Source organism: Geotrypetes seraphini, chromosome 15 (genome assembly GCF_902459505.1).
Source record: "Geotrypetes seraphini chromosome 15, aGeoSer1.1, whole genome shotgun sequence".
Classification (NCBI taxonomy): domain Eukaryota; kingdom Metazoa; phylum Chordata; class Amphibia; order Gymnophiona; family Dermophiidae; genus Geotrypetes; species Geotrypetes seraphini.
This window is the reverse complement of record NC_047098.1, coordinates 56,359,907-56,384,240: the sequence shown is the minus strand read 5'-3', so window position 1 is coordinate 56,384,240 and position 24,334 is coordinate 56,359,907. Positions and strand designations below refer to the sequence as shown.

Below are 24,334 nucleotides of genomic sequence, written 5' to 3'. Positions count from 1 at the left end.
GTTTCTGCCAAAAACTTGGGACCTCGATTGGCCACTTTTGGAAAAAGGAAACTGGGCTAGTTGGACCAGTATGGCTAGGGTTACCATATTTTACAAAGGAAAACCCCGGACACATAACCACGCCCCATTCTACCTCCAGCCCCGCCCCATTCCACCCCAGCCCTGCCCGGTTCCATCTCCAGCCCTGCCCAGTTCTGTCTCTGGACCTGCCTAGTTCTACCCCCAGCCCTACCCCAGCAAGTCTCCTCTCTTCTGCAACAAGCTCCGGTTGCTCATGGAGGGCCTGGAGCATGCGCGAATGTGTGTGAACATAAGAACATAAGAATTGCCGCTGCTGGATCAGACCAGTGGTCCATCGTGCCCAGAGGTCCGCTCACGCAGCGGTCCTTAGGTCAAAGACCAGTGCCCTATTTGAGTCTAGCCTTACCTGCGTACGTACTGGCTCAGCAGGAACTTCTCGAACCTTGTTTTGAATCCCTGGAGGGTGACATCATCCGCACATGCTCAGAGTTCCTTCATATGCGGCCGGAGTTCGTTGGGGCTTTTCAAAACCCGGACAAGTGCCGGGTTTTGAAAAGCCCATCTGGGAGCCTGGACAGTCCTCTAAAGAGAGGACATGTCTGTGTTTTCCTGGACATCTGGTAACCTTAAGTATGGCTGTTCTTATGTTCTTATACAGAATTCCCTAGATAGTGACTATAGTCTCCAGACTCCCTACTAGTCAAGCATTTTCAAAGGGAAACTTTCACTGGGTCTTTCCCTTTCAGAATGGTCTTGCAGGCCCATGAGTATAAAATATTCTTAGGCTTGCAATACCATGGAGATAAGGGGCCTGATATTCAGCTGGCAGCCGTTCAGCATTCAATGCCAGGCAATGTCCAGGCACTGGCATTGATTTTCCAGGTCTCCAGAGCTGGCTAATGCATAGCTGGTTAAGTGTGATATTCAGCAAAAAGATAGGACTGACTTTTATGTGATCCTATTTAAGTAGTTTATTTGGCCAGTAAAGTGCTGACCCTGTCCCTGGAACACCCCCCAAATAGCCAGTTTTCAGTTCAGCGCTAACCAGTTATTTTCAGGGGCACTAACTGGTTAAGTTTCCCTGAAAATTAGCTGCTGGCCCCAAACAGGCGATTTAGCTGCCCAGGAGTCATTTGGGCCAGTTAAATTGCTTTGAATAGTGACCCCCATCATTCATTTTCTGCTATTCATGACATGGCTTCTGCAGCAAACTCACCAGGACGCGATCCCCAAGACGCAAGTCTTTGTCTGCTTTCTTCACAGACCCGCTGTCTGACAAGTTCGATCCTGATTCATTGCCAGTCTTCATGCTGCTATTCAGGACATTTTCCCTCAAGGGCACAATCCGTGTTGTAAGGGGAGGTGTGGCACTTCCCGAGTGGAGTGACAAGTTCTGGGCTGTCAGGGACTCCACAGAATGGGTATCACTCCCCGAGCCCTCTGCTGTGGGCTGGCGTGATAGCTTGGAAGGCCTTGTGAAAATTCCTTGCATGGCCTGGCATTCAAAATAACGCACCCCACCCACCGATCCATCGTTCTTGCCCACGAGGTCATCGAGAACCACTCCTGCCCACTGGCCTGGGGCAAACTGCGTCTCTCCCAGGTACTGGATCACACCAGGCTTAACCCCATTCACCCAGACCCGCTCGCCAACCACAAAGTCTCCAAGAAACTCATCGCCCACCTCTGTAACTTTTGCACTTGCTTTCTCAGTACTGGCTGGGGGAGTGGCATTCTGTTTATGCAGAGGTGACCCTAAAACCATAAAAAGAGAGAAAAAAAATGCAACGTTACAGTAAGGAAGGCAAAACGAGGAAACCAGTAATCAACGAACTCCTGCACAGTAGATTAAAGCAGGCATTGTGCCCACCCACAGTGTATGAGGCATTATGTATATTTTCAGAGCAATCAGACAGTCCTAAATAGAGCTGCAGCCTGTGTTTATGGAGCAGTGTCTCAAACTTTCACATGACTGGCAGTAATAGCCACTCAGTGTCAATTAAATGAGGTATATTTACCGGTAGTTACGAGGGGTGATGAAAAGTTCTCAGCCCAATCAACCAACTTACTAAATTGTGAGCGTTATATTGCCACTGTAGCTGAAAAGAGTGTTATATCATTAAGCGCCAATTTGCAGAAATAAAATTCGATGTTTTGGCATTGTTTCAGATCTTTGACTGAATCATATCCACGTCATTCTCTTCTTGGTTGGGCTGAGAACGTTTCAGCCCTCCCTTGTAGTGTGAAGACTTTGTCTCTGGTAACCAGTGCTGAGATTATGATGTCATAATGCTTCATTCCACCAATAAGAGCCAACCTCATCAATGATGTCACAATGGCTTGATTGTCCTATACTTGGCTCACTTTTCTTACATATGAGGAGGGTGCCGAAAAGTTCTCAGCCCAACCAACCAACTTTCTAAATTCTGAGCATTATTTTAACACTGTAGCTGAAAAGTGTTATCTTAGGCCCTCTTTTACTAAGCCGTGATAGAGGATTTTTACCGTGGCCCCGGTCACTAAATGCTCCAACGCTGCTCCAGTGTTCATAGGAATTATTTGAGTGTAGGAGCAGCGTTGGAGCATTTAGCGCTCAAGGTCACAGTAAAAATCTCTATCATGGCTTAGGGACTCTACATCAAACTGCGTTAGCAGTTTTTAGCACAGAGAGCCACGCTGAATGGCCCGCGCTGCTCCCGATGCTCATAGGAACTCGCTATACTACATATTTCTACTAATTTCAGTTTGTTTGCTTTTATCATACAATTCTTAAAGAACAGTACAGGATAAAGAAAAAGAAAATTACTGTAAACAGTTTCTAATGCAAATCTTTCTAGCACACATTAATTTCAAATCAAGAATTTAAAGAAAATCACACAAAGCTATGCCGGGCAATCAGATCGCAGAAGGATAGCGAGGAACTCCAGAGTGACTTGTGTCAGTTAGAGAAATGGGCGGAGAAATGGCAGATGAAGTTTAATGTGGAAAAGTGCAAAGTAATGCATTTAGGCAGAAAGAACAAGGAACACGAGTACAGAATGTCAGGTGCAACTCTGGGTAAGAGCGAACAGGAAAAGGACCTGGGTGTACTGATAGATAGGACCCTGAAACCGTCGGCACAATGCGCGGCAGCAGCAAAGAAAGCAAATAGAATGTTAGGCATGATAAAGAAAGGAATCGTGAGTAGATCGGAGAAAGTTATGCCGCTTTTTTAGAGCAATGGTCAGACCACACTTAGAATACTGTGTCCAACATTGGTCTCCCAATCTAAAGAAGGATATAAAACTGCTGGAGAGGGTGCAGAGATGAGCAACGAAGCTAATAAGAGGTATGGAGAACTTGGAATACAAGGAATGACTTAAGAGACCGGGATTGTTCTCCCTTGAGAAAAGGAGACTGCGAGGGGATATGATCGAGACTTTCAAAATACTGAAAAGAATCGACAAAATACAGCAGGAAAAAAAAAATTATTTACAATGTCCGATGTGACATGGAGAAGAGGACATGGACTGAAGCTAAGGGGGGACAAGTCCAGGACAAATATCAGGAAGTTCTGTTTCACGCAACGAGTGGTGGACACCTGGAATGCTCTCCCAGAGGAGGTTATTGCGGAATCCACCATTCTAGGATTTAAAAGCAAACTAGAGGCACATCTCCTTACGAGAGGAATATGGGTGACTAAAATTACGCCAGGTGTACACCTGGCCGGGCCTCCGCGTGTGCGGATCGCCAGACTTGATGGACCGAAGGTCTGATCTGAAGATGGCAGTTCTTATGTTCTTAATATTAAACTTCCCCCAAGTTAAATCATTCTAGTGCTTTTCTCTTTTTATTTGGTTCACTATGGGCTCCTTTTACAAAGGTGCGTTAGGGCCTTAACGTGTGGCATAACGTGCGTTAAAATGCCCCGTGCGCTAGAGGTAGATTTTTGGGTAGCACGCGCTATAGCATGCGCTAAAAACGCTAGCACACCTTTGTAAAAGGAGCCCTTAATTTTCCCTTTTGGGGGGAATCTTTGGGCTCCTTTTACTAAGGTGCCTAGGGCATTAACGCACGGAGTAGTACGCGCTACAATGCCGCGTGAGCTAGATGCTAACGCCTCCATAGAGCTTGCGTTAGTATTTTCATCTATCGCGCGGTTTTGCACGCGGTAATCTTCAGCGCACGCTAAAAACACTAGCGCATCTTAGTAAAAGGAGCCCATAAATATGAAAATTTGAACTTGGAAATATCGTGTCATAATTAAACTATTTCAATTAATATGGGGTCCATTGACAAATTTTATTAACTCTGATTAGTTGGATTCATTTCTGTTTGATTTGCGGGAGTGCGCATTGACGTTCCTGCTTGGTGCTCAGTGGCTTCTTTGATTGGCTCCCTCGCATTCTCGTGATTCACAAGAATTCACGGGAGCTAGTCAAAGAAGCCGCTGAGTGCCTAGCAAGAGCGTCAAAGCGCGCTGCCACTCGTTGCTGCTCAGCGGCAAAAAAACCAGCCACGACCGTCCGGGTTAGCAGCCAGACAGGAGTCGGAAAGCTCGCTCCTGCCCACTGCATTTCTGGACCACCAGGCCAGAGGAGGTAGGAGGACAGGGCTGAGTGCTGAGCGAGGGAAGGGGGAAGGGGCTGGGCGCAGAGTCTGGGGGGGAGGGTGCAGAGTCTAACGGGGGCTGTGTGCCGACATATATTATTCCCCTGACAATCAACCAGCGACAGTGAGAATTCCTGGATATTCAATGCTAGGCCATGTCCGGGCTTCAGGACTAAATATCAGGGGTTTTTGAGGTATTTTGGAGCTGGCTAAACCTCTGCCCCCCTTTTTACAAAACCGTAGTGCAGTTTTTAGTGCTGGCCGCGACGGTAACCGTTCCGACGCTCATAGGAATTCTAAGAGCATCGGAGCTGTTACCCACATGGTCGGCGCTAAAAACCATGCTAAGGTTTTGTAAAAAGGGGGTGGGGTAAGTCAATATTCAGCCCTTCACCGCATAAGTCAAACTGTTTAAAGATAGGACTGTTATTTATGTGGCCTGATTTAAGTGGTTTACTTATGCGGTGCGGGGCTGAATATTGGCACTTAACGCAACTCTGCTCCTGAAACACCCACAAGTTAGCTGCTTTTATATTCAGTGCTAATCAGTCATTATTAGCTAAAATAGCCAGTTAAGTACCGCTGAAAATGACCAGATTGACAGGATCAAGCAATTTAACTGGTTGGCAGCTGTTTCCAGCCGGTTAAATTGTTTTGAATATAATAAGTTGGTTTGTTATTATGTTAGCACAGCAAAGCCAAAGGAAAACAGGCGTCCAACCTTGTCTGCAGTGAAAAACCAACCAGGAGCAAACAAACCAAAACTGCAGACGTGTACAAGAAGCAGGCAATAATTTATTGTGACAATTAAAATATATCTAAAAACCTTTTTACCAAACGTTGGACCCAACATGGTCCGTGTTTCGGACAACCTTCATCAGGGGTCCTATTAAGTACAAATATAATACAAGATACAATATTAAAATTATTTTAAAAAATATTATAAAAAAATGTTAATACAGAGACATGATGATATAATTTAACCATGCTATCAAGAGTAATAATCTGATAACATAAAGACAAGTGTATAAAAGGAGAAGAAAGCGCAGTCAATATGAATAAACTGCATGCAGAAAGTACAAACCAAATCATAGTGAGTGGACAGTTAAAAAGGGTAGTAGATATTAAGATAGCTGTTAAAGGAGCATAAATAACTAAGAAAACATCAAACCAGATAATAACGAGAAACAAATTAGAACTATAAGAGTCGTGGATGTAACTATAAAGAAACTGTAAAGATACATAAAGTGACTATGAGAGGGCAACAAAAAAAAGGTGAAAATATAAAAAAGTTGTGACCTAAAAGGGAAATGGAAGTGAAAAAACATTGAAGAAAAAAGATGAAATACATACTATGGTAAAAAGAAAAGAAAATTTTGTCACTTTATTCCTAGGTTTATCACCGATAGCTATAAGGCTTACTTACCAAATTATCCATGATTTATTTTCTTTTCCCCTTTTTTTCCCCAGATTTCTGTAAAAAAGTCTGCCTTCAAGCCTAGATTACATGTGACCTTGTATATATATCTTTTCAGGCTGCATGATGTATTAATTCATTTATTCATGATCACTAGTTAGGAAATGTTTTATTTGTTTTTTCTATAAAGTAGGAGATTTTGTATATAAGGCTCTTGTCTGCCTAGTATTTGGTTAGTTTAGTTCCTTATGCCAATCACTATTCATTGACCTGTTTTATATGTTTTTTATATATATATAATAACTTTTTTTAGATAACATATGGTATCTATATATGTATCCAATGATGCTGTGTTATTATTTTATATGTGATGCATTATATTCTATATATTATATTTTATATGGTTTATGACTAATGTTATATATATTTTTTTATCTGTTTATTTTTTGCATACACTTTAAGTCTATATGCTAATTTCTTGTTCCACTTTATGTATCTTTACAGTTTCTTTATAGTTACATCCACGTCTCTTATAGTTCTAATTTGTTTCTCGTTATCATCTGGTTTGATGTTTTCTTAGTTATTTATGTTCCTTTAACAGCTATCTTAATATCTACTATCCTTTTTAACTGTCCACTCACTATGATTCGGTTTGTACTTTCTGCATGCAGTTTATTCATATTGCCTGCGCTTTCTTCTCCTTTTATACACTTGTCTTTACGTTATCAGATTATTACTCTTGATAGCATGGTTAAATTATATCATCATGTCTCTGTATTAACATTTTTTTATAATATTTTTTAAAATAATTTTAATATTGTATCTTGTATTATATTTGTACTTAATAGGACCCCTGATGAAGGTTGTCCGAAACACGGACCGTGTTGGTCCAACGTTTGGTAAAAAGGTTTTTAGATATATTTTAATTGTCACAATAAATTATTGCCTCCTTCTTGTACACGTCTGCAGTTTTGGTTTGTTTGCTCCATGTTATTGTTACCCATAGGCAGACAATTTTATAAGAGCCATTTTCCACTCATAAAGAATTTTCTACCTACAGAAAATGCTTCCTAAAATGACACCCATTACGTTTTTCCTTTGGTTGTGAATTCCATAACACAGGAGTGGCACGTCAGATGAAACATACTGATGTACATTCTAATAGAAATGTCACTACAGTACTATATTCAATTAATTTGATCTCATTCAGTGAGGCTGCCTGAAGAAGAGCTGCATTTGTTCACCTAAGGGCTCACATCAAATGATCATTTTCTAGCCTTTCCTTCAGCCAGCAGGAGTCCAAATAGTTCAACGCAGACACATTTATGTGCCAGATCTGTGCATAAATATTAAAATGCTACCACTTACAGGCATAAATGGCGATATTCCACTGAATAGCCATACGCATATCTCCAATAGCAGGCAGTCTGCAGGTGGACATCAATATGGGTAGAGTCTGGATGGAGTGTGGGCAGGATACATAGTTATGTGAATTACTTATAACATACTGTAAGTTACACACATACCGTATATACTCGAATATAAGTCGAAACCCCCTTCCCCCCCCCAAAAAAAAGAGGAAAAATGGTTGACTCGAATATAAGTCAGGCAGCTTAATATTCAAGTGCCCTCCCCTGTCAGGCACTGCACCCAGTACCCTTCCTTCCTCCCCTGTCAGGCTCTGCACCCTTCCTTCCTTCCCTCCCCTGTCAGTCTCTGCACCCAGCACCCTTCCTTCCTTCCCCTGTCAGGCTCTGTACCCTCCCTCCCAGGCTCTGCCCTCTGTCCTATCTTCATACCTCTGCCGATCCCTGGTAGAGGTGCAGCCGGCAGAAGCAAGTTTTCCGAACTCCTACCCCGCTGCTAACCAGCTGTGTGGATCCAGTTGCTTCAGCTGAGCGGCACAAGCTGCTTCTCGGCGCTGAGTAGCTTCCTTACTGGCTCCTGCGAATTCTCTAAATAGTACCTGTGACATGGATGCCAATTAGAGAATCAGGGTGGTTAGGCGACATCTCTCCATTAGGACAGATTCAATTCTGTATAGGACGCCAGTGTGCGATTCTCAAAAGCCACTTAGGCAGCTGCTGAGACTGGGTGTCCTATATAGAATCAGGCCCTAAGTAGTAGATTTAAAACAAACTGGAGAAAATATTTCTTCTCACAATGTGTAATTAAACTTTGGAATTCATTGCCAGAGAATGTGGTGAAATCAGTTAGCTTGGCGGGGTTTAAAAAAGGCTTAGATAATTTCCTAAAAGAGAAGTTCATAGGCCATTATTGAGATGGCTTGGGGAAATCCATGGCTTCTTCCTAGGATAAGCAGCATAAAATCTGTTTTACTACTTGGGATCTAGCTAGGTACTTGGGACCTGGATTGGCCACTGTTGGAAACAGGACACTGGGCTTGATGGACCTTCGGTCTGTCCAAGTATGGCAATTCTTATGTTTTATGTACACAGGATGGAGTCAGTGCAGGGGAAGGCTACTAAAATGGTCCGTGGTCTACGTCATAAGGCTTACGTGAACAAACCCTAGAGAAGCGGAGACTCAGAGGAGACATGATAGAGACTTACAAGATCATGAAGGGCTTAGAGAAAGTGGAAAGGGACAGATTCTTCAGCCTATTGGGAACTACAAGAACAAGGGGGCACTCGGAGAAATTGAAAGGGGACAAGTTTAGAACCAATGCTAGGAAATTTTTCTTCACTCAGAGGGTGGTGGACACCTGGAATGCGCTTCCGGAGGATGTAATAGAACAGAATACATTAAGAGGATTCAAAGAGAGATTGGACTAATTCCTGAGGGATACGGGGATTGAGGGATATAGATAGAGGCAGAGATAGGAGTATGAAAGGGTATTGAAAGGTTTTAGACAAGATCACTTACAGGTCATGGACCTGATAGGCCGCCGCGTGAGCAGACTGCCGGGCACGATGGACCCCTGGTCTGACCCAGCGGAGGCAACTTCTTATGTCCTTAAACTTAAAGATCTCAATATGTATACTTTGGAGGAATGGTGGGAGAGGGGAGATATGATAGAGATGTTTAAATACCTACGTGGCATAGGAGATGAGTCTCTTTCAAGTGAAACTCTGGGATGAGGGGACATAGGATGAAGGTGAAATCGAAAAGACTGAGAAGTAACCTCAGAAAATACTTTTTCATGGAAAGGGTGGAGAGTGGACTTCTAGTAGAGGTGGTGGAGACAAAAAGTTTATCTGAATTCAAGAAAGCTTGGGACAAGTACGTTGGATGTCGAAGGAAGGGGAAGAAATGGTTCATGGCATGGTTACACTATATGGTCTTTATCTGCCTTCATTTTTTCTATGTTTCTATTATTTAGCACTGAGCATTGGTTGGCACTACTACTATTATTATTATTATTATTATTATTATTATTAATTATTTCTATAGCGCTACCAGATGTACACAGTGGTGTACAGAGTCACAAAAGAAGAAGACAGCACTGAATGAAACTAAGTGCACTATAACTAAGGCAACTAGTGCACCATAAATTAGCCCTGGATTTTCAATGCTGGTGCCCAGACCCACTAGGGCAGGGGTAGGGAACTCCGGTCCTCGAGAGCCGTATTCCAGTCGGGTTTTCAGGATTTCCCCCAATGAATATGCATGAGATCTATGTGCATGCACTGCTTTCAATGCCTATTCATTGGGGAAATCCTGAAACCCCGACTGGAATACGGCTCTCGAGGACCGGAATTCCCTACTAGGGGCTGAATATGGCTAATAGCCTGTGTAATTTTACTAAACACGAGAAAGACTTGAAGTTTGAACTGAAAAAGTTTCAAGTTAAGTTTCAAGTTTATTTAGTTCTTGATGAATCGCCTATTTCAAATTTTCTAGGCGATGTACATAATATAATAAAACAACTTTAAACATAATATAATAAAATTCAAGCAGTAACTAACATGAAAAAAAAGAGGAAAGGAGGTAAAGTTACAATAAGGGCACAGGAAAAAAGGGAAAAACAAAAGGTAGGGTAAATAATTTCAAGGCACACTTTGAGGATATTAATTAAAACAAAATAGATAAGTTTAGAATCTTTAAAGATCATAAGCATCCTTAAACAAATAAGTTTTTAAGAGATTTTTAAAAGCTGAGATATCTTGTTCTGATCTAATGTATTGGGGAAGGGAGTTCCACCATTGTGGACCTGCGACTGTGAACATATCTGCTCTTCTTGTTCCGATGATTTTTAAAGAAGGGACAGATAGTAAATTTAATTCGGATGAACGTAAAGATCGTTGGGGTTTGTATGGGATCAGCGATTTAGATATGAATTGTGGTTCGCTAGATGTTAGGGTTTTGAAGATTAAAAACATCAGTTTGTACATAATCCTATGGTTAATTGGTAACCAATGCGCATCTATCAGCAATGGGGAAACGTGGTCAAATTTTTTGGCGTTGTAAATAAGTTTAATAGCCATGTTTTGGACAATTTGGAGTCTCCTTTTTTCTTTTTGAGTAATGTTTAAAAATAAGGCGTTACAATAGTCAAGTTTTGCAATGATGAATGAGTGTATTAGGATTTTTAAAGAAGAAGGATTAAGAAATTTGGCAATGGCTCTTATCTGACGTAGTTTGAAAAAACAGTTTTTGACGATAGAGGAAACGTGTTCGTGATAAGATAAGTTATCATCAAATATTACCCCAAGAATTTTAATTGAGCGTTCCATACTGATAGGTAAGTTATTGAGAAAAAACGGTTTTGTAAGGGAAATATCTTTTTTCCAGTTAAATAGAATAGATTTGGTCTTATTAATAAAAGAAAAACTGTTCTAATAGAAATAAATCCTGAAGAAACGGAGTAAAAGTTTGAGCCGCGAAACGCTGGCTGCTTTGGTAAAGTTTGAGGTGGCCTATGCTGTGTAATCGCTGACTGCTTAAACAATGAAAGTGGTTGCAAGTTATCACTATTGAATTACTGAATGCAATATTTCAGATAAGTGCTATAAATTTTTCTCGCTGTGAAATTGTGTAAGACCCAGTAAATGTTAAATGATTGTTTCGAAGATTATACCACAGACGGCTTAAAAAGCTTATCGTAAACACCAGCTTCTCCCGAGAACAAAACATCAGTTGGGTTTGACAATTCTATTTTCCATAAGAAAGAAAAGATTTGAATAAGAAGTAAAAAGGATAAAAAAAAGAATAAAAATATATATATTTATATTAAATTAAAAGAGGTTGGTGGTTTTAGGCCAATGATTATAATTAAGAGTGACTACAGAGTTGAATACCAAAACCAGATGGTGTATTCGCTCTACGTCTGAGGCCGTTTTTCCATCTTATGATAGTGAATACTCATGTGACAAGTATCGGGGAGTCTTTTGGTACTTTTTTCAATGGATTAATAAAACTACTAACTAATTTATAGTGTCGGTTCCATTGAGAGTGAACTGAATTAATTTTGTTTTAAGATCCTGTGTACCCAGGATAGATATAAGAACATAAGAACATAAGAACATAAGACTTGCCTCTGTCGGGTCAGACCGGAGGTCCATCGTGCCCGGCAGTCCGCTCACGCGGCGGCCCCTCAGGTCCAGGACCTGATAGTGCTCCTACCCTAAAACTCACATATGCTTTTCGCTTTTGTCCTGTAGTGTAACCTTCTATCTATACCCTGTAATCCCCTTCTCTTTCAGGAAGTCATCCAGTCCCTTTTTGAAACCCAGTATTGTACTCTGTCCTATTACCTCCTTTGGAAGCGTGTTCCAGGTGTCCACCACCCTCTGAGTGAAGAAAAACTTCCTTGCATTCGTTTTGAATCTGTCCCCTCTCAGTTTTTCTGAGTGACCTCTTGTTTTTGTTGTCCCCGCTAGTCTGAAGAATCTGTCCCTATCCACCCTCTCTATGCCTTTCATGATTTTATATGTCTGTATCATGTCTCCTCTCAGTCTCCGCTTTTCCAGGGTAAAGAGCCCCAGTTTGTCCAACCTTTCGGCATATGAAAGGTTCTCCATTCCCTTTATCATCCTAGTTGCTCTCCTCTGGACCCTCTCAAGTATCGCCATGTCTTTCCTAAGGTACGGGGACCAGTATTGGACACAGTATTCCAACTTAGGACTTGGGACCACGTCACTTTCTCTTCCGTGCCTGTCGCCTCTTCCCACTGCAGAGAAACCCTTCACAGTCAGCTGCCCAGCGCTGGAGGAAACAGACACAAAGGGAATGTTGAAACCACAAAATTGCAGGTTAAGAGGAGACACAGTAATGTCTGCATCTTCTTTCCAACAATACACTTCAAATAACTGGGAAAAAAAGAGAGCACCCCTCTCCCCCCACCCCCCAGTCAATTCTGGGCAGACCGGATGGGCCATTTAGCCTTTATCTTCCGTCCTATTTCTATGTTTTCCGTCATGCTCAATATTCAGAACTATTTAGCCCTCCGGGAAAGGCTCCTGGCCAGCTAAAATATTCAGCACGAGATGGCCGTTGAATATTAGCAGTTAGCAGCTAACGGAAAGCTAGCTATGTCACGTGACTTAGCTGGTTATCTGTGAAATTCGGATAAGTAAAAAGAGCTATTTCATATTTTTTTCATATTATTCGTGTTTTAGAGAGTTTGCAATGATTATACCTTGAGCTTAAATCTGAGACTACACTTCCCCCTCTGTATTTGCGGCTTCACCAAATGCGGTTTTGGTTATTTGCGGTTTTTCGTTTGCAGGCTCCGCCCCCAAAATTACATCAGAGAAAATCACTGAACTTTCTTCACAGGAACAGGTCAGTTTTAGCATCTGCTAAGTGCGATTCCAAAAGAGCAGAAACATTTTGTTTCAATCTTCTTTATTGAAGTACAAAGCTCAACAGATAATTCAAAACAGACAAAATCGAACAATGTTTTTTTCTTTTGGTGTCTCAATAAACCCATAATTCCTCATCCTAACTTGAACCCTATCCCCCCACCCCCTTCCCACCCAGGAGAACAGAAGTCAGTGAATAGAAACATCTGGAGAACCATTATAGCTCAAACAATGAACATCCAACAGTATAATTAACTAGAAGCCATAAAGAATCAGCTGTATTTTAGGCAAGTATTGAAAGGAACCCCTAGAAAGAGAAATCTACTCCAGAGTTAGCAAACTTGCCCTTTGCAGGGGTCAGGGAACACTATACCCTGTCCAGGAGCCAAACTCCTGGACATCCCTAGTAAAGAACCTGAAGTGTATCCCTAACCCTCCTTTGGCTCCTATTTAAAGCTTTATTGTCAGGGTGTAACAAAGATAAAGCGGAAGCAAGAATAAAGTCCATTCTAATCAAGATTCATCAATATATAATTGCTGGTATTGTATACAGTCCTCCTCCCAACTAAACAGTACCCCCAAGAAGGACATGGCGGTACTTGAGAGAGTCCAGAGAAGAGCAACTAAGCTAATAAAGGGTATGGGGGACCTTTCATATACTGACAGACTGAAAAAGCTGGGGCTTTTCTCGCTGGAAAAGCGACGACTCATAGGAGACATGATAGAAACCTTCAAGATCATGAAGGGCATGGAAAAAGTGGACAGGGACAGATTTTTCAAACTATGGGGAACCTCAAGTACAAGGGGGCACTCAGTGAAATTGAGAGGGGAAAGGTTTAGAACAAATGCCAGGAAGTTCTTTTTCACCCAGAGGGTGGTGGATACATGGAACGCGCTACCGGAGGATGTGATAAGCAGAAGCACGCTACAGGGCTTCAAAGAAGGTCTGGACAGGTAATAATAATAATAACAGCTTATATACCGCAATACCGTGAAGTTCTATGCGGTTTACAAAAGATTAAGCAAAGGTACAAATTGACTGACTTCAAGAGGGGAAGAAGAAAGAGAAGTAATTAGACAGGAAATTCATTGTTGAGGAGAAAAGTGATCAAAAGGACAGTAGGTCCTATTGAGAGGAAAGAGATAAGTGGATCAGTTGTCAAGATGTTTTAGGAACAGGTGTGTTTTTAGACGTTTCCTAAATTCCTCATAAGTAGAGGGCGAAAGTAATTGTTCTAGGTCTTTACCCCATGATGCTGCTTGGTGTGAGAGAAGGAATTCATGGTGTTTTTTCAGTTTGCAACCTCTCACTGGGGGGGAAACGAAGTTGGAATGTGAACTTCTCTTGTGTCTGTTGGTTGAGAAGGAGAAAAGGTCAGTAGTGTATTTGGGGGCAAGTCCGTGTAAAGCTTTAAAGCAGAAACAGGCAAATTTGAACTTTACGCGTGCCTTCATCGGCAGCCAATGTAGCTGCCGGTAGTAGGGTACCTGGAGGACAAAGGGATTGAGGGGTACAGATAAGAGTAGAGGTAAGGTTATAGGGATAGGATTAGAGATAAATGGTAAAATTAGTCAGAGACCACTGTTCAGGCAGTGGGCCTGATGGGCCGCCGCGAGAGCGGACCGCTGGGCGAGATGGACCTCTGGTCTACCTCAGAGGAGGCAACTTCTTATGTTCTTATGTTCTTTGGAACCCCTGAAATAGGGAGAGAGAGAGAGTTGGGCAGACTGGATGGACCATTCGGGTCTTTATCTGTCGCCATCTACTAAGTTACTATTTTACTATGAAAGAGAGAGAAGAGAGAAAAAAACCCCAAACAAACCACACAGATTGGGGATGAGAAAAAAAAGGTGTTACAGTAGGTGACCAAAAGGTCAAAAACAACCTGTCAGTTTTTCAGGTGCTATATATAGAATTTGGGCCTGTATGTTTAGTGGAGTCTGCACAGAAAAACTTCTGTTTTATATTGCTTTGAATTTTAACGTAAGCACATAAGATAAGTCAGGATGAATCAGATCGCAGCCCCAAACAGCCCTTCATCCTGTTTCTGACAGTGGCCAGTCTGGATCACTAGGAAGTACCTGGCAGACCCCAAGGACTAAAACCATTCCTTGCAGCTCACTCCCAGAGTTGAGCAATGAACTCCCCAAGTTTATTTGGCTAAAAATTGTTTACAGACTCTTCCTCTGGGAACTTATCCAAACCCCTTGTACCTTAACATCTTCTGGAACAAATTCCACAGTCTGATTGTTTATTGAGTGAAAAAAAGTTTCTTAATCTGGTACAGGGTTCATATGTAAATAGCCACCGTCTCTTTACATGTTCCATTCTAGCCATTCTAGATGTTTTATAAACATCTATCATATCACCTCTCAGCCATCTGTCTTCCAATTAGAAAATGACATGGTAGTTTCCTAGGGAGGTAAGGTAAACATTAAATAGGGTGGGGGACAGGGGGGAGCCCTGTGGAACTCCGCAGGAGTTGTTCCAGCTGTATGAGAGAGAGATTCGTTTTTAAATACCCTGTAGGATCTGTTTCGTAGAAATCCGTGGAACCAGTTAAGAACTTGGCCAGAGATGCCAATGTATGCAAGGCAGTCTAGGAGAATGGTATGGTCGACTAGGTCGAAAGCACTGCTGAGGTCGAGTTGGACGATCAGGGCACTAGAGCCCTGGCTGAAGAGTGTGTGAAGGTGTTCAAGTAGAGAGGCTATAATGGTTTCAGTGCTGTGATCGGAGCGAAAGCCTGATTGATTGTCATTTAGGATATAGAATTTTTCCAGATGGTAATTTTTCCAGTTTGGCATTTACCACCCCTTCTGCTATTTTGGTGAATAGTGGGATACTAGCGATTGGTCTGTAATTAGATGGGTCATTGGGTGGTTCTTTCGTGTTTTTTATTAATGGGGTTATCGAGATGTGGCCCTGTTCTATTGGGAAACTACCTGTGGATAGTAGAAGGTTTACCCATGCCAACATATTGGCTTTGAAGTGGATTGGTGCAGTTTTCATAATGTTTGGGGGGCAGGTGTCCAGTCTGCAAAAGGAGTTGGTATACTTGTTGTAATATTTGTTGAAGGTTTGCCAGTCTATGGTTTTGAATTGGTTCCAACTTAGGTCTGTTCTGGACCCGAGGTCCGGTTTAGACATGTCGGTGTCTGGGAGTATTGGAAAGTCCTCGTGGGGATTGGCTGGGGCAGTTATAGATAACCTTAGTTTCTGTATCTTGTTGTTAAAGAAGTCTGCTAGGGTGTTAGCGGTTAGTGTGGATTCTTCATGATTATCAGTGAGCGTTTCAAGGTTGTAAAGGTCGTTGACCAGTTTAAAGAGGTTACGACTGTTAGTTGTAGCGTTTCCAATGTCACTCACGGCAACCTAAATATCACTGTGGTAAGACAAGTCAAGCTGCGTTTGAGCCCTTTAAGTTGCGTTAAAGGGAAAATAATGTGACGGGCCTGGGGGGGGCGGGTCTAGGGGTCCGGATTTTCCAGACAGAAAATCTGATAACCCTAGCTAAGACCACATTCGTTTTAGGCAAACTGGTCTTTGTGGACATGTCTATAGACACAGTTTAGGGGAAAAACATCAGTACAATCAGGGCATTGGGACAAATCAAGGACTGGATTATTGGCCTATTCCTTGTAGCATGAAGCCAGGTGGAAATCATAGCAGGCTCTACCCTCCCCCCCCCCCCCCCGTGAACTTCACTCCTTGGGTAAGTCCCCCCCCTTTCTTCTCACTTCTCTACCATCGTCAACTCCAGGCTGCACCCCTTCTATTTTGCCATGCCATATGCCTGGAATGGGTTGCCTATCACTAGCGTGTTCAAATCCAGCATAAAACCCCAATTTGAGGCTGTCTTCAACTCCTAACTCCCTCCCCTGTTTTCTTTTGTCTGGTTTTTTACTTAAATTGTAAACATTTCAAGCAGGGACTGTCTCTTACATATACTGACTATTGTACAGTGCTGCATATGCCATGTAGCGCTTTAGAAATACATAGTAGTAGTAAAAAGTACAAAGGAAGTATCTATGGTGACTTGTTCCTCGTGTTCTGAGTATTTTTCTGGCACCAGTGAATTTCTTTTTTGATTTTGTGCTAAGTATTGTAAATCTCTCCTTTCCTGGCAGTGGCTTTTCAGCACAACTGAGAGGCCAAAATGGTTTGGGGGGGTGAATTGAGCCTTTGTTAGTAAAAGGACATGTCAGAAATGGGAGCCACCAAGGAAAAGAGAAATCCAGACATATTGCCATGTTACCATAGCAACAGAGAGAAAGCGAGGGAGAATTACTTTACAAAGTAGGATACATGACTTTTGTAGGAAATAGGGACAAGATGTTTTTAAGATTTAACCAAAATGTTTGGGATTATTACCATTCTGGCAGTGAGGAACTAGACCTTCTGTTTTCACTAGCAGTACAGAAAATAAATCAAAAGTCTGTGCCGGCTTGGGTTCTCCAGAGATTTCTCCCCTTCAGAAATTCTAGGCTCTCCGTCCTATTAAATGATGTCATATGATACAATGGTGTAAAGGATTTTGCTATAAACTGGATACTGGCAAAGCTGTTAGTCAACGGGGTAATGAAACTTGAAAGATTAAATAGGCCAGAACCCAGAGAGGAGTGCAACTGGGCGGTCTCTTCTGCTCCACACCATGGATGACTGATGGCCAGGAGCTCGGGAGCTCAGTGTCTGTCAGATTTACAGCTTCTGTCCCAATTACACAGAAACAATGGGACAAGCTGACAGGACTATTCATATCCATCAAGGCTACCCTCTGGCGATAATATTAGAGTGGGTTATATTTAGCAACATATTTGAGTCTTATTGGTTTTCTTAGCATAAACAAAACAGCTGGTGCATTTGATGAATTCCTCCCGCGATTCCTTCACAAGAATTGCACCGTCATGTCATAATCACAGTTCGCATACTGTGGCGGAAGTACGAGAGAAAGACGGACGCAATATAAATGTGAGGCCGCTTTTTAGCTGCGCATTTTTGCCGTACTATTTTGTTCAAGCTTACTCAGTAGACTTAAGAGGGTCAGTAGACTTAAGAGGGTCAGTAGACTTAAGAGGGTGGGTAAATAGTGTGGGCAGACTTGATGGGCTATGGCCCTTATCTGCCGTCATCTTTCTATGTTTCTATGTTTCTACTCACGCATTTGCATGCTACTTTGAATGAGCTAACTCACGATAGCAGCTAACAAAGGACTGTACGTAGAATGTCAGGAATTATCAGGAAAGGAAAACAAAAACGAGAACGTTATAATGCCTTTGTATCATTCCATAGTTCGACCGCACCTCGAATACTGTGTGCAATTCTGGTCACCGCAGCTCAAAAAAGATATAGCAGAATTGGAAAAGGTACAGAGAAGGGGGATGAAAATTATAAAAGAGATGGGATGACTTTCCTATGAGGAAAGGCTAAAGCATCTAGGGCTCTTCAGCTTGGAGAAGAGATGGCTCAGGGAAGATATGATAGAGGTCTATAAAATAATGAGTGGAGTGGAACACATTCATTTATTTAGATTTCTATCCCGTCCTCCCAACAGCTCAGAATGGGCTACAAAATGACATTCACAGTGAAGGAGGAGGACATGAAGTTAAAGACAGGGATTACATAGGGCAAAACTATTAAAAAGGAAGAGGGGATACTGATGGAAGCATACAAGGAGACAGTTTCCTAACTATAGAGGGGCGAGAGGATGCAGATAGAAGCTTTCAAAGGGGCTCAGTTTACAAGGAGCCGTATCTTTAGTAAAGGTGAATTGCTTGTTTACTCCTTCCAAAAATACTAGGATAGGTGGCATGCAATGAAGCTATTAAGTAGTAAATTGAAAACAAACCGGAGAAAATATTTCTTCACTCCGTGTGTAATTAAACTCTGGAATTTAGAAACATAGAAGATGACGGCAGAAAAGGGCCATAGCCCATCAAGTCTGCCCACTCTATTATCCCTCCCCAAACTACCCTCCAAGGGGTCACGCACAGGTGGCATCACCTCTATATTACCCTCGTAGAGATCCGACATGGGCATCCCATTTTTTCTTAAAATCTTGTATGCTGCTGGCCACTATCACCTGCTCCGGGAGTTCGTTCCAATGGTCCACCACTCTTTCTGTGAAAAAGTACTTCCTGGTATCCCCATGAAATTTCCCGCCCCTGATTTTCAGTGGATGTCCTCTTGTGGCTGAGGGACCTTTGAGAAGGAACATGTCGTCTTCCACATCTATGCGACCAGTGATGTACTTAAATGTCTCAATCATGTCTCCCCTCTCCCTGCGCTCTTTGAGAGAGTATAGCCGCAATTTGTGCAGCCTGTCCATGTATGAGAAATCTTTGAGCCCCAAAATCATCCTGGTGGCCATGCGCTGAACCGACTCAACTCTCAGCACATCTTTGCAGTAGTGTGGCCTCCAGAATTGTACACAGTACTCCAGATGAGGTCTCACCATGGTTCTGTACAACGGCATTATGACCTCCAGCTTCCGGCTAACAAAGCCTCTACGGATACAACCCAGCATTTGTCTAGCCGTGGATGAAGCCTTTTCCACCTGAATGGCTGTTTTCATGTCTTCACTAATGATCACCCCTAAATCCCTCTCTACTGCTGTCCTAGCCAAGGCCTCGCCATTCAGTGTGTATGTTCTGCATGGATTATTGTTGCCAAGGTGCATGATTTTGCACTTTTCGTGTTGAAGCCTAGCTGCCAGGTCGTGGACCAATGTTCCAGTAAAAGCAGGTCATGCTTCATGCTGTCGGACAAATCATTTTTACTTATAGTGTTGCATAATTTAGCATCGTCGGCGAATAATGCTATTTTACCATGAAGCCCCTGCGTCAGGTCTCCTATGAATATGTTGAAAAGGATCGGACCCAGGACCGAGCCCTGCGGCACTCCACTGGTCACCCTCGACGATTTAGAGAGGGTACCGTTAACCAGTACCCTCTGAAGTCTACCACTCAGCCAGTCGTTGACCCATGCAGTTAGTGTTACACCTAATCCCATTGATTTCATTTTGTTCAATAATCTACAGTGGGGGACGCTGTCAAAAGCTTTACTGAAGTCTAAGTACACGACGTCCAGGGACTCTCCCTGGTCCAGCTTTCTAGTTACCCAGTCGAAGAAGCTGATGAGATTGGATTGGCATGACCTACCCTTGGTGAAATCATGTTGGTGGGGATTGTGTAGATTCTCCTCGTTCAGGATAGTGTCTAATTTGCATTTGATTAACGTTTCCATGAGCTTACTCACAATCAAAGTGAGACTCACTGGTCTGTAATTCTCAGCCTCTGCCCTGCAACTCTTTTTGTGCAGAGGAACGACGTTAGCTGTTTTCCAGTCCAACGGGACTTTTCCCGTACTCAGGGAGAGGTTGAAGAGTACGGCTAACGGTTCCGCTAGGACATCACACAGCAACCTGAGCACCCTGGGGTGCAGATTGTCTGGTCCCATAGCTTTGTTCACCTTGAGTTTTGATAGCTCGCCGTAGACGTCACTGGGTGTAAACTCGTGGTTCTGAAACGGGTCTCCCGAGTTACGCTTCTCCTGCAACTGTGGGCCCCGGCGCCTTGCAGGTGAAGACCGAGCAGAAGTACTCATTTAGTAGTTCGGCTTTATCTGTGTCTGATTCTGCATAATTCCCGTCAGGTTTTCTAAGGCGTACTATTCCATCTGTGTTTCTTTTTCTGTCACTAATATACCTGAAGAAAGATTTGTCCCCCTTTTTGATGTTCTTGGCTAAGTTTTCTTCTACTCTAAGCTTGGCTTCCTTGACTGCCAGTTTGACAGCTGCTGACATGGCCATATATTTTGTTCTAGCCTCATTTTCTTCTGAGCGTTTGTAGGAAATGAATGCTCGCTTCTTATCTTTGACGAGATCCGATATCTCTGCGGTGAACCATTGAGGTCTCTTATTTCTTCGCCGTTTTCACACCGATTTTATGTAGAGGACTGTTGCTGTGTGTAGGGTAGATTTCAAGGATGACCACATAGCCTCCACATCATTTGTCGCCGCCTGGTGTTGCAGTGCCTGACGGACAAATTTTCCCATGTGGTGAAAGCAGTTAGCTTTAGCAGGGTTTAAAAAAGATGTGACTATTTCCTAAAATAAAAGTCCATAAACCATTATTAAGATGGGCTTGGGAAAATCCACTGCTTATTTCTAGGATAAGCTACTACTTCTACTACTATTTATCTTTTCTATAGCACTGAAAGGAGTTTGCAGCGCTGTAGATTTAACATAACATAACATTGTGGACAGACAGCTGGGGTGTTTCTTACAGAGAGAATGATAGGATGGACATAGGTAATTTTACAGTAAGTGGGAGTTAGCATTTGAAAGCAGCCTCAAAAAAGTGGGCCTTCAGCTCGGATTTGAAATACTGTTAGAGAAGGAGCCTGACGTAATGACTCAAGCAGTCTGTTCCTTGTATATGATGCAGCAAGATAGAAGGGACAGGGTCTGGAGTTGACAGTGGAGGAGAAGGGAACAGATAAGAGGGACTTGCCTGATGAACGGAGTTCACGGAGAGGAGCATAGGGGGAGATAAGTGTGGATAGATATTGGGGGGCTGCAGAGTGGGTTCACCTGTAGGTCAGTAAGAGGAGTTTGAACTGGATGGGGAGCCAGTGAAGTTTTTTTGGACTCTTGCCAAATACTTGTGACCTGGTTTGGTCACTTTTGGAAAAAGGGTTTGAAGGACCTTTGTTCTGTCCCAGTATGAGAACACTTTTGTTCTTATCACTCACATCATTTTTATGCCACTTCTGTCTTCCGCCTCAATCCTTCTAAATCATGCTATATACTTTTACTTGCATTTCTTGTATTAATTCATCATATTTTCATGCATCACTGTTTTACACTAGTATCATCTAATACCAGTATTCTTTCATTTTGTATACATTATTTTCACATTTTACCACCTCACATCTTAGTCTGTGTTTTTAATATCTGCATATACAGATGTTGATACTCTGCATTTATACAGTATGGGGGCTCATAATCGAAACTTAAATAAGTCTAAAAACCCATCCAAGCGGGCATTTGGACGATCTAAAAGACAGGTCATCCAAGTGCCGATAATCGAAACAGCTTTTTGGATGTATCCCTGGACATTTTAGGCCTCTGAATCCCACTGTGCGCACAGAGCTGAAAGGGGCGTTTCTGGAGGAGTGGTTAGGGCAGGATATGGGCAGACCTAGACTTAGTCATCCTGCATGGATAAGCGAATGTTTAACGAGACTTCCTAGGCAAAACTTATACATTGTAACTTAGACGATGTAAAAGCAGGTATAAGTGCCAAAAAGGTATCCAAAATGACCAGATAACCACTGCAGGGACAAAATAAAGACCTCCACACACTTCCCCTGTGTTCACTGACCTTGTTGCACCCCCACAAAGTTCAGAATAAAAACGTACATACCTGCTTCCAGAACATCAGCACCTGGCATAGAAAAGCCTAGTAGAGCTGCACAGAGGTGTCTTAAGTAGTCTGGAGGTTGGGCTACTGAACCATAGAGAGGAGGACCCGGGCTCATAAGCCACTCTAACCACTATATTAATGGTAAAAAATGTGAGCCCAACAAAATCCCCCAAACCCTACTGTACTGCCATGTAGGTGCCACCTGCACCATAAGGGTTATTGGAGTTGTAAACAGGTGAGTATAGTAGGATATGGGGTAATTTGGAGGGCTCACCATAACCTATAAGGGAGTTCTGGTGAGATGTTTATGTGGCACCCTTTTTGTAAAGTTCATAGCAGTGCCTTATAAGGTGCCTGCCTGCTCTGTTGCCATGTCTGGGTGGCCAGTCCATCACAATGCTGGCCCCTCCCACATCCACAAGGTCTTTTTCTATTATGCCCCTCCACTTGTTTTATGAGGACTTATGAGTAAGTATTAGTTGAAACACAGCCCATGTTGGGTCCTCTTCAATCATGTTTGTTTTCCTCTAAATTTAGAGTGTTTTCAGGTCCATCGTCTATCAAGTGCTGTCCTTTTCATAATTGAGACTGAGTGGTTCCAATAAAAGTTTTGTCCACACTCATCGTGACCTATCTGTTAGGATGCCTAGGTTTCAAATAAGTGTTTCCATTGAGCAGAGGTCACCCCTTTAATCTCACAGGGCTTGAGATCTCTGCTGAAAGGGCTCTGTGACAGCTTCAGAACAAAAGTACATTTATGTTTTCAAAATGGCTTCAATATGTGCTTGTTTTGACATGCTGATTATTTGGATGTTTAGTTTTCTAAAATGGATATTAATGCCACAAGTAACCAAGAACTCAAATGTACATTTCTCCTCATGTTTTAGAACAGGTTCTAAGTTGGAGGATCCTGATCTAAAATACTAGTAGAATTTGAGGTGGCCCAAACTGGATGTCTAAATTCAAATTTAAACATCCTTTCTAAAATGTCTCTCCATATATTCTGAGTGAATGTATTTGATACTGCCTATTATCTATATTGTTACATTTTTAACTGGAATACACCTTGAGCTTTTCAGGGTTAAACAGACTATAAATGTTGAAAATAAGTTAATTTGTTTGAGGACACACTGAAAAGTTCTTAGCCCAACCAACAAAGTTGGGGCAGTCATCCAAAAAGCCTGATATTTGGGCTGAAGAAAAGCGATCATATCAATCTTTATTATCGATTATTACACTGGTTAACAGTGGAAGCATGAGTAATATTTAAATTTTCATGCCTTTGTTTCAAGTTGGTCTGGGGATTGGCCCCTACCTACCTTTTATCTCATTTCATGCTATATAACCCCGTGACAGTAACCAGGAATTGTATCTTATTTGCATATCCGAAGATTTTAGGCTGTAAATTTAGGTCTTTCTTAGACAGGATGCTAGTAAACAGTCCTGGTTGGGTAACTTGAAGGCTTTTCTTTTTAAAGACGCATATGGTGTATAATAGTCCTTTTAAGGATGGTAATGGAAATCTGTTCCTTGCCATCTTTTAATCATTTTAGCTTATTTTACATTATTCTAGACTTTTTATACTTTGTTCCCCTTCCTTTTGTCTTGATCCCTCTTCCCCTCTCTTTCTCTTTATACAAATTGTATTTCTGCCCTCCATCTTGTATCAATAAATTAATGTTTGTCAATGCGTTTGATTGTTTGTAGCATTGTTTATAATTTGTTTTTAATGTGCGTTGTTATTATGCTATGTTTATATATTATATAAAACTGCTTTGAATTTTTAATAAGGCGGTATATCAAATTTTTAAATAAACCTGAAACCTGAAACTATATTAACAGAGCCATGTTGTCTTACGGCGCCTTCCGAAAAGAAATTAAGACGGTACTATTTGATTAATTTTTCTCCTAATTCGAGGTTTTATTTTCAACATAATAATTTTACTGCATTAACTTAAATATTTTTACTGTCTTTTTAGTTAATATGCTGTATTCTTACCATTAATATTTTGTATTTCAATGATTATCCCGTTTTCTCTTTTGTGTAAACCGCCTAGAATTCTTTTGATTAAGGTGGTATAGAAAAATAAAATTATGTTATGTTATGTTA

At 41.9% G+C, this 24,334-nt stretch overlaps 1 protein-coding gene across 2 annotated transcripts in view; it reads right to left on the bottom strand.

The window, feature by feature from the left end:
• The window catches only part of CLIP2 (CAP-Gly domain containing linker protein 2), a 169,398-nt gene that overhangs the window by 95,823 nt on the left and 49,241 nt on the right, over positions 1 to 24,334 (bottom strand). For both annotated transcript variants that reach the window (XM_033922592.1, XM_033922593.1), the window contains exon 3: positions 1,238 to 1,776. In XM_033922592.1, the coding sequence (XP_033778483.1) occupies positions 1,238 to 1,776 (539 nt within the window). The remainder of the gene's footprint in view (positions 1 to 1,237; positions 1,777 to 24,334) is intronic.